This window comes from Rattus rattus, chromosome 4 (genome assembly GCF_011064425.1).
Source record: "Rattus rattus isolate New Zealand chromosome 4, Rrattus_CSIRO_v1, whole genome shotgun sequence".
Lineage (NCBI taxonomy): Eukaryota > Metazoa > Chordata > Mammalia > Rodentia > Muridae > Rattus > Rattus rattus.
The window spans coordinates 97,875,239-97,893,312 of record NC_046157.1 but is presented as its reverse complement, the minus strand read 5'-3'; the positions used below and the strand labels follow the sequence as shown (position 1 = coordinate 97,893,312).

The 18,074-nt window shown below is 41.9% G+C and overlaps 1 protein-coding gene across 1 annotated transcript in view; it reads left to right on the top strand.

The window, feature by feature from the left end:
* Pkhd1 (PKHD1 ciliary IPT domain containing fibrocystin/polyductin) overlaps window positions 1–18,074 on the top strand; it is a 457,519-nt gene that overhangs the window by 46,254 nt on the left and 393,191 nt on the right. The window contains exons 22-27 of the mRNA XM_032899487.1: window positions 1,188–1,315; window positions 3,453–3,637; window positions 4,669–4,791; window positions 6,110–6,215; window positions 6,817–7,092; window positions 16,159–16,289. Coding sequence (XP_032755378.1) covers window positions 1,188–1,315; window positions 3,453–3,637; window positions 4,669–4,791; window positions 6,110–6,215; window positions 6,817–7,092; window positions 16,159–16,289 — 949 coding nt within the window. The remainder of the gene's footprint in view (window positions 1–1,187; window positions 1,316–3,452; window positions 3,638–4,668; window positions 4,792–6,109; window positions 6,216–6,816; window positions 7,093–16,158; window positions 16,290–18,074) is intronic.

The following is an 18,074-nucleotide window of genomic DNA, read 5'->3' as shown; positions in this document are numbered from 1 at the left end:
TGGCCCAGAGCTAAATATATGAACCGATTTCTACTGAATTTGTTTTTACGATAGTTTACTTTTTATGCCAATCAGAGTAAACACCGTTTTTCCATTTATGCCCCTAATTGTATCCCTACTGTATTTGGTCTTTACTCTTTCAAGCAGCCTAAGGAACAAAAATAGGCATTTCTGAGAGTGCACCAGCAGATGGCACTAGAGTACCATAACCCTGGCTTCCTGGCTGCTGTAGATTACAAACCAGCAACTAGGGAGCCTTGAAATTCCAGGACTACATTTATGTTATTCTTTCAACCTTCACTTAAAACTCAGCAGGATTACCAGAATCCAAATGCCCTGACCTGGATGTATACTGTACATACATGTGTGTGTATAAGCATACGTACACACATACACATGTATACTCACATGCACACGCATAGTTATTAACTAGGAAATGATAAGATTCAATCTGTGTTACTGTGTACAGGTTCACACACAGAGTGTTCCTGATAACCTTCTATTCTGAGTTTTCCTCAAGTCCCTGGACCCCTCTGGAAGCCTGTGACCATGATGGAAAAAGAGGACGGTCTGTCTGGGACCCACTTTACAAAGGACACCAATCCCACTCATGATCTAAAAGCCTCCTCAGAAGTCTAATGTTCTAAAGCCATGTCCCCGGGCACTAGGCTTCAACCTGTGACTTTTGTGTTTGAGGGGGACACAGCTAGTCAGCTTAGGGCAGTGACTGGGCAGACTCAGTCTCAGGTCACGTTGCAGTAATTTGGATACATTTGCTTATCAAAAGCAGAGCTGCACTGGCTCTGTGTTTGCATATAGGAAGTTAGTGAGGTGGAAAAGATCCTTCAGCAAGGAGTACTGGGCTGGAGGGGACGTTGACTCTGGGATGCAAATGAGGCTCCATTTTGAACCAGAGGTGGAGTGGCAGGTGGGTGGGTGGAGGACTTGCTTGTTGCTCTGGGATCGATGTGCTCATAGGATCAGTGTTGGTGGCATATTCTTAACGTGCCAGATATCTAGAGCACATGGTTCCTGTTGTGGTGGGAAAGGAACACCCAATGTCTGGGAGCCGGGACACGTAGCCTAGAATCACGGGTATGGAACAGTCTTTGCAAAGAGCTGGATTTGGTCTCCATTCCACACCCTCAGGCTGTTGTGGCTAATGCTTAGCTTTTGGTGTGCCACAGCTATGTGCCCACCCAGGGGACAGGCGAAGGATCGGAACTGATTGAGGTGACAGCGAAAAGACTCCAGAGGACAAGCCCACCTTTGGGAGGACACTTCTCCCTCCACCTCTCTGATACAGTGATACCTGGTAAAGGGGTGATCGGGGTTCGATGTTTGTCACATATATACTGGACCACATAAGGTAAACAGTGGCCTGTGAGTTTGGCAGTTAGGATGCGGGATCTCAAATGGCTGTTTTAAAAGACCTGGAAAAAGACAAACTGTACAGTCCTGACCTTTTAATCTTGTGGAAGGGGAAAGTGATTGAGTTCGCTGTCTGAGGCCATTATAATAAACGACCACAACCTTGGAGACTTTAAAGCTATGGAAGTTTACTCTTAGTTCTGGAGTCAGAAGCCCCACTTGTAGGTCGGAGGACCTCACTCGTCCCTGCTTTAGTGATGTTGTGCTGGCCGCCCCTTACAACCGTGGGGATGCTGCCTCTGCTTGGATGAAGCTACTTTAATCTCGGCCTGCTCTCATTTTCTCAGAGCTTCCTCTGCCTTGGTCTTGAAGTACCTAAAAGATTTCATGACCCAATTCACAATAAGCTCCTCCTCTCAAACCATATGTCTTCCACCATCTGAGATAATATTTATTGTTTGGCCTTCCAAATGATCAGGACACTGTTATAGTTTTGGGGTGTGGGGGTGGTTGTGGGGGTGAGAGATGGGGTGGGATGGGGTGAAATTCAGCCAGCCACACTGGAGCTTCCCTGAAGGTCTTAAAACTAATTAATGACTGGATCTAGATGTATATTCGGGTATTTTAGGTTTAGATTCACTTTCTAGAATTTCCTAGGCCAAAGCCCACTGTACCCATGTCCCTCAGAGTTAAATGCAGTGGAACTGCCTTATACTATTGAGAGTTTTAGTGGCCACCAAGATTGAAAGGGATTAAAACGCAGTAAGTAAGATGTGTTAAGAACTTCGATAATATATACTCTTCACAAGGCATAGGACATTAGAACCAATTCCAATATTTTTCAATAATATTATCAATACATATTGATAGAAATATGGGTCTTCAGAGGGAGGCTAAGGGTCATTCAGGAAGGTTTATGTGTAGCTGGTACACGGCCCCACATCCTATTTCCCGAGAAGAGTTCTCCATGAGGAGGTACGCAGGGTGTCTTTATTATAATGGGATAGCTTAGGAAAAGCTGAAGGCACCTTGCTGTTTAGATTCTGATAAATGGGCAGTGTCCATGGTGCTGTCTCTGTGGCACGAACCACTAGGTTTTCCGCACTTCTTACAAATGAGAGAGTATCTGCACAGGTACTTTTCCGGTGCCATGTTAGCCCACAGAGTTATGGAAGAAAGCCAGCCGTAGCCCAACATTCTGGAATGAGGACAGACCAAAATTATGTGCAAATGTAGAGGAACACTTTTTAATGGCGGGACTGCTGTTGGTCTTGTAGAAACAGAGTGGTATGTTATTAACCCTTCGGGGTAGTGTGGCATTCAAGAGGAAGGCTCTTGAGCAGTCAGAAAGCAGCCCGAAATTTTAATTTAAACCTGCCTCACTGACTTGGCAAGCTTTCGAATGTCATCATTAGGGTTTATGTTCTCCATCCCTCAGGTAGGCATGAAGGTGCTCACACAGCCCTCACAGGGCTGTTGCGACTAGCTAATGAAATGGAAACTTTTGGTAAAGTAAGGAGCATAGAGAGATTTGTTATTTCTCGGTGGGGATGCGGAATGCACAAAAGCAGGTGGTTGGGCTTAGAGGAACTTCTAATAGAAAAAGCAAAGCAAAGTGCCAGCATTCCTCAGCTGGGGTGGCTAAGTTTTATGGGTGTCAGCTGCTCTATGGCTCCCCTACTTTCTGTGAAAAGTGGCCAAGTTTTCTCCATTCACAGGACCAGCTAAATTTTTCCAAGAAAAGCCAACGTTTAATTAGACTCTCAGCATTGCAAAGGTGTGTGTAGCTTATGTTTCAAGTTGATAGTTGAGACTTTTTTTTTCTGACACAGCACGTTCAATGTTTGTCATGTGGTATAGCTCTGTTGGAAGAATCTCACTGTAAAAAAGTGGACATCTACTTCTGGGGACAGACATGATTTTTAACTAGGATACAAGGTTTCTCTTGTGTGCTATTTTGACTCTGAAGGTCTCCTGCCCATTTAGCGCATATCCTGGTACTTATTTTTATCCTTGATGCTGACACTTGCGATGTGCATTCATTAGCATCGTGTTTTCTGCATCGAACGCTTGCCTCACAGATGTTCCGGTGCATGTGTCTGCCAGACAGCTTCATAAGCTACTGCAGGACAATGCTGATGAGTCCACATCTGGATATCTCAATGCCGATGACTTCACTGTGACAGAGGATCTAAATTCCTGCTATGAACATGTGTGGACTCTTTCCTGGACCACTCAGATTGGGGATTTGCCCAATTTCATCAGGGTAGGTAGTATACCCAACCTTTGTTCATTTGTTTGTGGTATACAGGAGTGAAAACAGTCATTGGTTATTATTGTCATTTGTCGGAATATTCCAGGGATGAGAATCCCTATTCTTCTTTGGTGGTTTCAGCATAAATTTTACATCTCAGAGCTCATGGCATTGAACCCAGTGTTGACTTTCATAACTCAGTGTGGGGAGAGGAGCTGTTGGTCAGTGTCCACCACATGGAGTTCCACATCTGTTACTGGATGGTTTAAGCAGATGTGATTGACTTGGGGCATCATGAGGCAGATGGCCTGGCAGAAGGGAGTTTAGAAAAGGGTTTGCTGTCCTTGGGTAATGACAAAGGCAGATGCTCTCGCATATTTAACATTAAAAATAATTTAATGATCATCTAGTACTTGCTTATTTTAAAAATGAAGCCCAAGATGAAATTTTACTCAAGCCGTATCGCACTAGGAGATAGAAGGCTTTTCAGTTAGAATCCTGGAGCTGGAAGAAGAACGAGAACCTTGGCTCTGATCTCAGAGCACGATTTTCTTATGTTTTATTTAATATATTAAATTGTAAACTAATAAGACAGAGAGGCCCACAGAGGCAACATATCTCGGTACTTAACAGATTGATTTTTTGTGCCTCTTTTTTTAAAAAAACAATTATTGATTTTGTTTAAAATTCACTTTACATCCTGATAATAGCCCCCTCCCTCCTCTCTTCCCAGTCCCGCCTGTACAGATCCTTTCCTCCAATGGCCCCCTCCCCTCCTCAGAGAAGGGGAACCCCCCCTTGGATATCACTTTACCCTTGACAACTCTTCTTTCAAATGAACATCTGTGGGTTTTACTGCAGTTTTCACTAACGACTTTTTGCCTAATAGTTTAGTTATTAAGTTTCTAGATTAAAATTCCTGATCGACGCAAGCTATGGGATTATTTCAAGTGTAATGTGGAATAAAAACTCATCATTTTTTTTTTCATCAAGATGAGATTTCTTTTCCATGGCAGAATTAATCAGAAATGTAACTACCTCAGGTCTCCGATCAAAATCTTACGGGGTTGAATCCCACCGTAACTGCTCGTGTAGTATACGATGGCGGGGTTTTCCTTGGGCCCATTCTCGGAGACACGTTGGCTACTGCCAACCAGCAGACTCAGGTAAGCATGGCAGCTAGCTGCAAACATATTTCAAGTTCTTCACTTGCGCTGTCAGCGTGAGCCAATTGATTCAACTTCTGTGGCTGCCCCCCTCCTTCTTTTGTTAATTGGTTTGCTTCCACAGCATTTACAAAGTACTATGACAACGTAATTTCTTTAAAAGCACCATGAATTTTATAAAAATGAGTGCTATTAATCTGATACAAAAAGTAGAGGACCTATTAGCTCATTATATATAATCAACTATTAAGCATCCAAACTGGGTGGGTAATTATAATTATTATTCTAAGTTTATTAATTGTCATCATAGTTACTATTATTATTATTATTATTATTATTATTATTATTAGTAGTAGTAGTAGTATTGTGTGTGTGCGTGTGATGTTGTGTGTGTTGGGTGGGGTGGGAGAACACAGGCAGAGGAGAATTTTGGGGGTTGGTTCTTTCCTTTTGTCTCCACATGGGTTCCAGGGTATGAACTCAGGTCCTTAGGATTGGGTGATGAGCGCTATCTCGTTCTTGCTATTTGTGGTTATCTTTTATCTTTTGAAAATAAAGCACGTCACAAATAAAGTTGAAGGGCTTTCAGCCTCCCGTGTCACTCAAGAATGCCTTTCCTTCTTACAGAACTGTTATAGAATGTGAGCGTGCTTTTTTAGCCCATTTAAAAAAATACAGACTCAGTTAAGTCATATCTTGTTATGGTCCCCCTTCCTAAACATTCTCTGAGTTGGCATTGGCTGCGCTGGAAAGGAGAGATACAGAGTCTTTACTTAAGGACTCACCATGTTCTAGGACAAAACCAAGTTGAGCCAAATGTGGGACTACACATCGGTCTGCCCTGCAGATGGAAGGACACTGTGTATCTTAAAAGTCTGTGCGAGTCAGAGAGAAAAAGGTAGTCCTCACGAAGTGTGAGCCCAGTGATTAAAAAGTACTGTGTATTCTCAGTTTACAGAATCATTACCAGATGACAGAAAGGACACTTTCGAAAGACAATTTATCATACGCCTATTCTGTACATGACCAGACATGGTAGGACAAGGTCAGACTGGGAATCAGAAAATGGACCGTATTTCAGAAAGGCATATTGTTCTGCATACTTATTTGCTCAGCTGGATCTCAGCATTTCCACTACTTTGAACCATTCATTTTTATGAAAGAGCTTTTCACCGAGAAAATAGAAGAAAGGGAAATGAGAGGATATGAATCATAGAGACATTTTAATTTGGGAAACCATCACAAGCACTTCACGACTGACCTTGTGGACACGTAGTACAAGACATTTGCTTTTCCTTCTCTTACCTCCGTCCCCCAGGTGACTGTACAAGTGAATGGCATACCAGCCCATTGTTCAGGCTCCTGCTCTTTCCAATACCAGCGGGCGTCAACTCCCAGCGTGGACTGTGTGTGGTATTCCCTTGGTATGACTTAGATATGAAACTTAGACCCGCTGATCTTGCTAGAGGCCGTGTAGTGAGTACAGTCAGCGTCTGTACAGTAGAGATAGATGGAATGGGGGTTACATTTTAGTTCATGTAAGGGAAAGGATACTGTTTCTTTCTTTTTCTTTTATGTATGTTGGTCTGAGGGAGTCAGATTCCTTAGAACAGAAGTTATAGACAGGTGTGAGCTGCCATGTGGGCTCTGGGAATTGAACCTGGGTCCTCTGGAGGAGCAGCCACTGCTCTTAACTGTTGAGCCATCTCTCCAGCCCTGATATTGTTTCTTCCTTGAAATGTGCATGTGGTTATTATTTTTCTTCATTTTGAACTTCCTTTATAATATTGTTGACTGACTTATTTTTATTAAGTTATGGCATTTCCTTGCTAGTTTGAGGAAATTGAAGGTGGGGACTGTGTATCAGAATAATAAATGCAGTTGTCTGAGTCAGCAAGAGATTTCTCAGTTTTTGGGAGAGGAAGCTGAAAGAGAGCAAGCATTTAATGGTGGAGCGAGGTCTCCTAAATGGAGTGTTAGCATTGGATGTAGGGCTTGACACTTTCTCTCCCCCTCCCCTTTTAGGTAGTGATGTCAACCTGCTGGTTCATTTTACTGGAACTGGTTTCCCTAGAGATGCCCAGTTCTTACAGGTCACGGTGAACAACACGAGTTGTGAAGTTATTTTCTCAAATGAAACCAACGTTGCCTGTGAGCTTGCCCTACTACCAGTTGGAGTGCACCGGGTTTTTATGCTGGTGAGACCTTCGGGCCTTGCTCTTAATGCCAGTGGAGAAGGCCTCTTCCTACATGTGGAACCCAGGCTGGATGCTGTGGAGCCTTCTACAGGCGCAGAGATTGGTAATGTGGGTGGGGCTACACTACGTACCTGCCCTCCGAAGCTAGAGTTCTGGTTGATAGGCAGAAATCTAGGCCTAAAGCATGATGAATTCCATATGTATTGTGGTTCACATCTTTTTGTTTCCTAAGCATTTCCTTTACAAAAGAACACTTTTAAGCCCTGACATGGACATTGATGGTGCATTATGACTAGAGTTTGGCTAGTGATGTCTCGTATAATCGGAACACGGAGTCACTACCTTTGTTTAGAATGGCCGAATGATGCATTGCTCAATGTAGAGTCAACAGAGGGCAACAAACCTTTAAAAGTAACAGCTTGTGGCAAGTGTAGAGTATAGACCACACCCTCCCACTCGGAACATCGTTTCCATCCCCCCCACAGTCCTCTCCAGTATTCTTAGGTACACTGCTAGCACGCAAAGCCAACAGCTATTTGCATAGCGCAAATCCAGAGGACAGTCGAGTCTTATCAGCATCAGGCCTAGGGATTGGATCTTAGGCTCCTGGGAGAGTAGAGATTGTTCCAAATCTTGTTATTTTCAGAAGAATTCTCTTAGTTTAGAAAAGCTGCAGCTTGACTGTAACAGTCTCAGGAATACTCAGACTCAGGTTTGCTAACCCTGTTAACTGTAGAATCCCATGCACATTCCTTTCCTTCATCATTTGGATTTTTTTTGTCATTGTTGGTTCTGGTGGCCAGAAGCCTGTAGCTCAGAATACGTTTTTCCATTAATTAATTATTTAATTAACTTTACGTCTTGATTGCAGCCCCCTTCCCAGTCCCCTCCCACAGCTTCTCCCTCTCCCTTTCACCTCTGAGATGGGTGAAGGTCTCCCTGGGCACCAACCCACCTTGGCACTAGGTACATCCTTTCTCACTGAAGCCAGACAAGGCATTCCAGTTAGGGGAACAGGATCCACAGGTAGGCAACAGAGTCGGGGTAAGCCCCCACTCCAGTTATTGAGAGACCTACATGAAGACAAAGATGCACATCTGCTACATATGTATGGGGAGCCTAGGTCTAGCCCTTGTGTGCGCTTTGGTTGGTGGTTCAGTCTTTGGGAGTTCTCAAGGGTCCAGGTTCGTTGACTCTGTTGATCTTCCTGTGGAATTCCTATCCCCTCCAGGACCCCCAATCCTTCCCTCCCAACTCGTTCATAAGACTCCCTGAGATCCATCCAGTGTTTTGCTGTTGGCCTCCATATCTGTTTTAGTCAGTTGCTGGGTGGAGTCTCTCAAAGGACAGTTATGCTAGACTCCTTTCTGCCTGCATACAGAATAGTATCATCAATAGTGTCAGGAATTGGTGCTCGCCCTTGGGATGGGTCTCAAGTTGGGTCTATTATTGGTTGGCCATTTCCTCAGTCTCTGATCTACCTTTGTCCTTGCATTTCTTGCAGACAGGACAGATTTTGGGTAGAGAGTTTTGTGGGTAAGTTGGCTGCCTTATTCCTCCATGGCAGGGGTGGGGGTGTTGTCCTGCCTGGCCACAGGAGGTGGCCTCTTCAGGCTTCATATCATCTACTGCTCTGAGTCACCCTCAGAGACTCCCTGGAGCCTCCTCGACCCCAGTCAGAATAGAATGTAAAGTGGTGTGTTCTATTGAGAGTTGGTGTTTAATGGCCAAGTTGGATTCAATTCTGCTTTGCGTTGGGAGAGGAAATCAGCAGGCCCACCCCTTTGCATCTCCACACAGAATAACAACCCCTTTCAGTGATGTCAGGAAGGAACAAGAAGAGGTGCTTTGCTCAGAGTGAAAGACCATATTCTTCACTATCCGCTGAGTTATTGGCTTGAGTGAAGGGCTTATTGCAGCCCTCTGAGTAGATTTATTAGAGGCTTGATCTTACGGAGTTCCTCACCCAGCTCAGATCACACTGCTAGGTGGTAGACATCTTTCAGGCAAACAGGTGACTCAATCAGTTGCTTGCCCTACATAGAGTGATTAGCACAGGTAGGGAGCTCACTGCCCCAGTTTGGCATTGACAGAGCTCTCGGGGGTGCAAGACTTATGGTTTTAAAACCGAAGAACTCTCAGTGCAAAGCATCAGTCCCTGGAGAATTATGAACAGCCCTGTCAGGAAATGGATCAGCAAGAAACAGGGAGAAGACTGAAGGAGACACATGCATCGCCCTCTCACACTGTTGTCAAAGGAGTGACTCTCTGAGAAGGGATGATTTCGGATGCATACAAAGTGACTTTTATTAAGATTCAGGTGGTGGGATCTGGGAGAGACTCTCAGCATTGATTTCCTTGTTATTACACTGGGAATTTCCCAGTGAACCCATTTGCTGCCCTGCTATCTCCACAGTGACAGTGTTCATTGATGCTTGTACATGGTGCCATATTGGGTGCTGGCGACCTTTAGTGTTTTAAGTGTGACCCTGGGTGAGTGGTATCTATATCACCTGGGAGTGTGTTAGAAGTGCAGAGTCTTCTAGACCTCCCAAGTCAATCTGTGTTTTATCACAATCCTCAAAACGTCTCTATGAATAGTCTAGCATGTGAAACCCTGCTTTGGGGGTTTAAAGAGAAGCAGGAGAGGCTTGTCAGAAAGAAACTTAAATAACAACAGAGTACAGAATGATCAAGTATAAAAATGGGGTCTGTAATACTCAAAGTCATCACTTGTTTTTGTCCTGGAGCATCCTCAAAAAAGGTTTTGAGGGCAGCCTTGGCTTTTCTTACAGATGGTTAGGCCACTTTAGTGCTAAGATAGAGCTACCTTCTCCTCAGGCAGGGACTCTGAGGAAGCACACAATTTCAAATGCAAATGGTAAAGTCTCACCACCTTATAATTTCTCACACCTACCCTTGGCAAAATCATCATCACAAGAATTTATTTAGCTCTCCTCATGCACCAGAAACTCTTAATGCTGTGGTACGGTAAGTCAAAGTAGTTATGCTCTTGGATAGGTGGGGGTAAGGGTGTTGAACAAGGATAGTAAGGGGGGTGTATGAAGAGGGAAGGAGGGCATTGCTGGGATAGAATGCTCATCAGGATTCACTGGAGGCACGACATTAATGACCCTGGAGAATAGAGGCCAAAAGGAAGTGAAGGAGCAAGTCTGAGACCTTGTAGAAGAGAACGTGATACAGAAGAATATCGTGGTGTCTTGATTCAGAAGCAGCTTAGTTTCCAGAAATATCCAGGACATTTCTGTAGCTGGAGGAAATCTCAGTGTACTTTTGATTTGCATGTAACTCATAGTCAAAAATGTTAAACTTAATTTTCACGTGCTTTTGACTATTTCTATCATTGTCTGTTCGTGCAACCATTTAATGTTTGAATTATTTCTTTTCTGTGATCATTTAAAAAATTCTTTATGTATTCCTCTGTTGTCGTTTCTTACAGAAGTTTTGTAGCCTGTCTTTTTATTGCTTTCCCTTCTGCTATGGAACCCTTTCATTCAATATGATCCTGTCTCTATTCTCATTCTAGTTTTTTGAGCTTTTGGTATCCTAGGTAGAGAGCCATCACTATGCTTATACATATTTTTATCATTTCTTTTCTTTCTGAGATTATAATGAAATTACGTCTGTTCTCTGCCCCTTTCCTCCTTCCCAACCCTCCCACATATGCCCCCTGCTCTCTTTCAGATTCATACTCTTTTTAAATTAATTGTTAAATACTTATATTTGAAGTATTTTCCCTGTTTTCCTTTAGTAGTTTCACAACACTAAGGCCTTACATTAGTGTTTTTGTTTATCATGAATTGTTTTTTGTCAGGTGAAACATAGGGATAGATATCATTAATGCTGGTGATGATAAATGTATAGGATATACAGTATATAAGGAAGGGAGGGGCCCGAAGAGGAATGGAGGAGTTTCATTCTTCTATATGTGAATATAGAATTTCCCTAACACACTTGTTAAGGAAGATTTTTCCCGATGCGTTATTATTTGTATCTTTATCAAGAATCAGATGACTGTAGCTCTGTGGGTTTATTGTTGGAGTCTTTGTTCTGTTTTACCAGTCCACCTGTCTGGTCTTCCCTCAAAACCATGTCATTTCTATGGTAACTTCGATCTTGTACTTGGATACGTAGTGTCCATTTTACATACGTGAGAAATGTTAGTAGCATACTTAATTAGAAATGGAATTTCAGGCCATGGTTTTCTTTATATACACTTGAAATCTTGATAAAGGACGCTAGAAAGATTACTCAGTGGTTAAAGTACTTGCTATTCAGAGTTTAAATTGCAATGGAAATACCAGGTGAGCCTGGGTTCTGTATATAAATCCAAACCAGAAGACAGACTGGATTCCTAGAGCAAGCTGACTAATGTAATTGTCCCCGTCACTGAGCTCTGAGTTTGACGTGGAGGATTTGCTTCCGTGAATAAGGAGAAAGCTGTGGAGGAAAACACCTCACAGCAACCTCTGAACACATGCCCGTGAACACACATGTATGTGTATCCGCACACATAAATGTGTACCCACACATGCAGAAACACTTATATAGAGACATGCACACCACATACAAACACACAATTGGAAAAATAAAACAAAATAGAACATTGATAACTAAGTATAAAAATATTCTTTTTAAAGTTTGTTTAAAATTTTTCCGTGTGGTGTGGCTATTTCATGCTTACATCTTTTTTTTTTTTTTATTAACTTGAATATTTCTTATATACATTTCGAGTGTTATTCCCTTTCCCGGTTTCTGGGCAAACATTCCCCTTCCCCCCTCCCCTTCCTTATGGGTGTTCCCCTCCCCCCCCCCCCCCCTTTCCCCCCCTCCCCCCCACCGTCTAGTTCACTGGGGGTTCAGTCTTAGCAGGACCCAGGGCTTCCCCTTCCACTGGTGCTCTTACTAGGATATTCATTGCTACCTATGAGGTCAGAGTCCAGGGTCAGTCCATGTATAGTCTTTAGGTAGTGGCTTAGTCCCTGGAAGCTCTGGTTGCTTGGCATTGTTGTACATATGGGGTCTCGAGCCCCTTCAAGCTCTTCCAGTTCTTTCTCTGATTCCTTCAACGGGGGTCCTGTTCTCAGTTCAGTGGTTTGCTGCTGGCATTTGCCTCTGTATTAGCTGTATTCTGGCTGTGTCTCTCAGGAGCGATCTACATCCGGCTCCTGTCGGTCTGCACTTCTTTGCTTCATCCATGTTGTCTAATTGGGTGGCTGTATATGTATGGGCCACATGTGGGGCAGGCTCTGAGTGGGTGGTCCTTCAGTCTCTGTTTTAATCTTTGCCTCTCTCTTCCCTGCCAAGGGTATTCTTGTTCCCCTTTTAAAGAAGGGTGAAGCATTCACATTTTGATCATCCGTCTTGAGTTTCATTTGTTCTAGGCATCTAGGGTAATTCAAGCATTTGGGCTAATAGCCACTTATCAATGAGTGCATACCATGTATGTCTTTCTGTGGTTGGTTAGCTCACTCAGGGATGATATTTTCCAGTTCAACCATTTGCCTCATTTAATTTCATAAACTCGTTGTTTTTGATAGCTGAGTAATATTCCATTGTGTAGATGTACCACATTTTCTGTATCCATTCCTCTGTTGAAGGGCATCTGGGTTCTTTCCAGCTTCTGGCTATTATAAATAAGGCTACGATGAACATAGTGGAGCACGTGTCTTTTTTTTTATATGTTGGGGCATCTTTTGGGTATATGCCCAAGAGAGGTATAGCTGGATCCTCAGGCAGTTCAATGTCCAATTTTCTGAGGAACCTCCAGACTGATTTCCAGAATGGTTGTACCAGTTTGCAATCCCACCAACAATGGAGGAGTGTTCCTCTTTCTCCACATTCTCGCCAGCATTTGCTGTCACCTGAGTTTTTGATCTTAGCCATTCTCACTGGTGTGAGGTGGAATCTCAGGGTTGTTTTGATTTGCATTTCCCTGATGACTAAAGATGTTGAACATTTCTTTAGGTGTTTCTCAGCCATTCGGCATTCCTCAGCTGTGAATTCTTTGTTTAGCTCTGAACCCCATTTTTTAATAGGGTTATTTGTCTCCCTGCGGTCTAACTTTTTGAGTTCTTTGTATATTTTGGATATAAGGCCTCTATCTGTTGTAGGATTGGTAAAGATCTTTTCCCAATCTGTTGGTTGCCGTTTTGTCCTAACCACAGTGTCCTTTGCCTTACAGAAGCTTTGCAGTTTTATGAGATCCCATTTGTCGATTCTTGATCTTAGAGCATAAGCCATTGGTGTTTTGTTCAGGAAATTTTTTCCAGTGCCCATGTGTTCCAGATGCTTCCCTAGTTTTTCTTCTATTAGTTTGAGTGTGTCTGGTTTGATGTGGAGGTCCTTGATCCACTTGGACTTAAGCTTTGTACAGGGTGATAAGCATGGATCGATCTGCATTCTTCTACATGTTGACCTCCAGTTGAACCAGCACCATTTGCTGAAAATGCTATCTTTTTCCATTGGATGGATTTGGCTCCTTTGTCAAAAAAATCAAGTGACCATAGGTGTGTGGGTTCACTTCTGGGTCTTCAATTCTATTCCATTGGTCTATCTGTCTGTCTCTGTACCAATACCATGCAGTTTTATCACTATTGCTCTGTAATACTGCTTGAGTTCAGGGATAGTGATTCCCCTGAAGTCCTTTTTTATTGTTGAGGATAGTTTTAGCTATCCTGGGTTTTTTGTTATTCAGATGAATTTGCAAATTGTTCTGTCTAACTCTTTGAAGAATTGGATTGGTATTTTGATGGGGATTGCATTGAATCTGTAGATCGCTTTTGGTAAAATGGCCATTTTTACTATATTAATCCTGCCAATCCATGAGCATGGGAGATCTTTCCATCTTCTGAGATCTTCTTCAATTTCTTTCTTCAGTGTCTTGAAGTTCTTATTGTACAGATCTTTTACTTGCTTGGTTAAAGTCACACCGAGGTACTTTATATTATTTGGGTCTATTATGAAAGGTGTCGTTTCCCTAATTTCTTTCTCGGCTTGTTTCTCTTTTGTGTAGAGGAAGGCTACTGATTTATTTGAGTTAATTTTATACCCAGCCACTTTGCTGAAGTTGTTTATCAGCTTTAGTAGTTCTCTGGTGGAACTTTTGGGATCACTTAAATATATTATCATATCATCTGCAAATAGTGATATTTTGACTTCTTCTTTTCCGATCTGTATCCCTTGACCTCCTTTTGTTGTGTGATTGCTCTGGCTAGAACTTCAAGAACTATATTGAATAAGTAGGGAGAGAGTGGGCAGTCTTGTCTAGTCCCTGATTTTAGTGGGATTGCTTCAAGTTTCTCTCCATTTAGTTTAATGTTAGCCACTGGTTTGCTGTATATGGCTTTTACTATGTTTAGGTATGGGCCTTGAATTCCTATTCTTTCCAGGACTGTTTATCCGGTCTGTTTCCTTCAGGTTCCGGCAGTGTCTCAGGCAGGGTCATGCTTACATCTTAATAGTACCTTTTTGAAACATTTTTGCTGTTTAATCTTATAGATGAAAAATTGAATTTCTGTATCTTAGGAAGTATTTATCAGTTTCCTTTCTGTGATGTTTGTTTATCTCAGTCTTTCTTTCCAGTTTGATTATTTCACTTTCTCATTTATCTTAAGACCTTTTAAATATTTTTAGATTTATTCATCATATTTTTTTATAATTTACTAATTGTTTTATGTAATAAAGTGTGTTTGGCCTTTATAGCTTTAGAGATTCTTAAATTCTCAGAGAAGGCATTCCATCTCTGAGATCATGTGAAGGAAATTTCTACTTTTTCTTCTATTTTCTCCATTTAATCTCCTTTTTAAAATTTATTTATTTATTTTACAACCCAATATTAGTCCTTCCTCTCCTTCTAGTATCCTGTCAGGCAAGCCCTCCCCCCATCCCCCCTTCTCTTTTGAGAAGGAGAAACCCCCCTCTGGTTGTCACCCTCTCCACTAACTCCCTACACCCCCAGTCCTGCACATCAAGCTGCTATGGGACTAGGTAAAACCTCTCCCCTGAGGCCAGACAAATAGGTTGGTTTAAGGGATGCAGGATAGATTTAATCTCTTAATATCCAAATATTTTATTTGAAATTTGCTTTGGATGAAAGATGGGAGTCCCAAAATTCCGATTTTTATCTTTTATCATGCTATTCTCTTATTTTATTTACTCAGTAAGTATCTGCTTATTAAGTAAACGTGACTAGAGCGGAGCCACGTGTTCCTCACGTCCTGTAGACTTCCGTATCGGAGCTGCCTTCTGGGTTGCCCCTTCTGCCTGCTCTCTTTGAGTAGGCGCTACCATCACACTTTCATTATTACCTGATACCTCTTTACTCTTATTTCTGAATTTTGTTTCTGTGCTCACCACCTTTCACTGAACTTTAGAATCATCCCACCTAATTTACATAAAAGTTCCGCCATGTTTTATTGGAATCGTATGTGTGCCTTTTAAGTTTAATTCAGAGAACTTATAATACTTTTTTTAAAAAACCTATTTATGCTCCTGTTTTTAATAGTTTTAATCTAATCAACTAAGGTCTTCAGCATTTGTTTTTTTTCTATCAAGTTTATTAATAGATGGTGTGCCCTTATTGAAAGGAAAATAGAAGAACAACCGTGTTCTCGTTTCTGATTTTCCTCCTGTTTCCCCAGTTGGGAACACTTTTAATTCATTGGATTCAATAATGAGGAAAATGAGGACCAGTAAGCTTGGGGGCAATGTTAAAAATGATCCACCCCAGGTATCAGATGGCCGGAGGCCCTGGTTCTGGCTCCATTGCTCTTAAGAAACATCATGCTGTCACACATTGCTTCTTGGGGAAAAGTATGTTTTCTCGGACTGGCAAGAATGAGATTTAGAATCTAGGGCAGAAAATGTTTTCGGAAATACCTGCTTCTTTGACTCCTGTCTGTATCCTTATATTTTATTCATAAAGATCTCCAGAAAGGCTTGCCACCCTTTCTGCCCTCTGATTACCGCTCCTTCTTTTACACGAGGTAATTTCTACATTTCAATTCCATTTTCCTACAATTTGAGCATTGCTTTGCATTTTGACTTAAGGCTTTTCTATTTCAATTTCATTTTAATTTTTTTCCTGTAACTAACTTCTATCTGCCTATAGGTCTACATACGTGTGAAAATGCTGTTTTTGTTACAGGAGGATGGTGGGTTACCCTCCGAGGCTCTAGTCTAGAAGGCGTTAGCCTGGTGTTATTTGGAACTCGGTCGTGTGTCATCGATGTCATTAGAAGCAATTCGCAACAGATTCAATGCAAAGTCCCACCTAGGGTAAGAAGACTCTTTGCTATTGTAATACCCAATAGTAACCTGTAAGCCCCACCCACCCAAGGACCAGGCAACTTCCTGGGATACTGGGAGTTGTAGTTCTGGGAATATAACAGACTCCCCATGGGGAAGTATGGTGGCCTATGGGTTTGTCTATATAAACCACTATAGCAAGTGTCTCAGGGCTGGGAAGTTTCAGAGAGTGGTGCATCTCTTGGTCAGTGTTTAATATTTAATAAAGATTGATTCAAGTTTTGCCCAAAATGGTGAAATTGGTTTTTCTCTGGTGAATCTGAGGATTCACACTAGCTCCTTGTGTGTAGTTGGTGACTATAATTGATTAGCAAACAGATTTTAACACATCCACTCTGAGAACTAAAGTGACTAATCCAAACTTGTCATCCTAACAGAGTGCTTGTTTTATTTTTGTATCGTTTGTTTTGCTATGAAAAACAAACAGAGCCCTATATTATAATATAGTTTCAGTTACTTCCTTAAACAAACAAGGCAACTCGGGCACCCTACTCTCAATATTGGTTCTATAGAATAAGCAAAAAGACACATATTTTTGCTGTCTTTTTGTTTATTGAGCAAACAAGTTGCATGCTTTAGCAGTTTTTATTTTCTGGCAAGTTTGTAGAACATAGAAAAATTTAGAATACTCGATTCTTATAACTATCTCCTTAGTTACTCCGTACTATTTTATTTGTACTGTGAAAGCAGATACCCTGGGCTGAAGAGATAGCTGTTGTTAAAGTGTTTGCCTTGCAAGTATGAGGACTTAATTTTCATCCCCAGCACATAAGAAGATCAGAGTGCTGGTGTATGCCCGTAATTCCAGAGCTGGGGAGGCAGAGACAGGCTGATCTTTGGGCCTATCTGGCTAGCCAGAATCCTAATCAGAAATTTCCAAGTCACAGTAGGACACCCTGTCTCAAAGTAGAAGGTGAATAGTTCATGAGGAATGATACCTATCCCTGATCTCTGGCCTCCATGTAGACACATACATGTTTGCATATGCAACCTCTCTCTCTCTCTATGAATATATACACAACCCTACATACATGCCCACACACACACCCTCATACACAAACCAGACAACACGAATAAGGTCCCAAGTTCCCATTTCCTTATCAGTTCTGTCTTGTGTCCATTGTCTAGTGTCTTTCTCTTCCCTTCCTTGGAGTGGTTGGCCAGGGTCACAACCACTGCCACTCTCAGACTTATTAGGGCTGCCTTGGTGTCCTCATCATTCTTAGCAGCTTGTGCCTCAGAGGATGATTGAGCAAACATGCTCTCAGATAGATAGAGATAGAGATAGATAGATAGATAGATAGATAGAGAGAGAGAGAGAGAGAGAGAGAGAGAGAGAGAGAGAGAGAGAGAGAGAGAGAGAGATCTTTCAGAATTCCAATTGATCACAGGCTCTACGACTTTAGGTCATCCAGTTCCTCAAATACCATGAAAAGCTAGTTTTTACATGCAAATGACATGCGATTATAGTATATAGTTGTACTGTAATTGTTTGACTGGTCCCTCTTATCAGGTGTTTAGATAATTTTTAGATCTCCTCTATTACAAGCAAAGGCTTTAGGCCATCCTAAGAATTATATTTTGAAGATATTTTTCCTGGACCCATGCATCTAAGTTTTAAAGTAGATATAAAGTTGTGTTGTCTACAGTTCTTTTCTGGCTTATGTGCTCAGTATCATTGTGTGTTTGATTTCTGGTGCTTTGGTCAACCGTGGGTGCTATTTTCCCAGTTGTAGTCACCATTTAAGGAGTGAA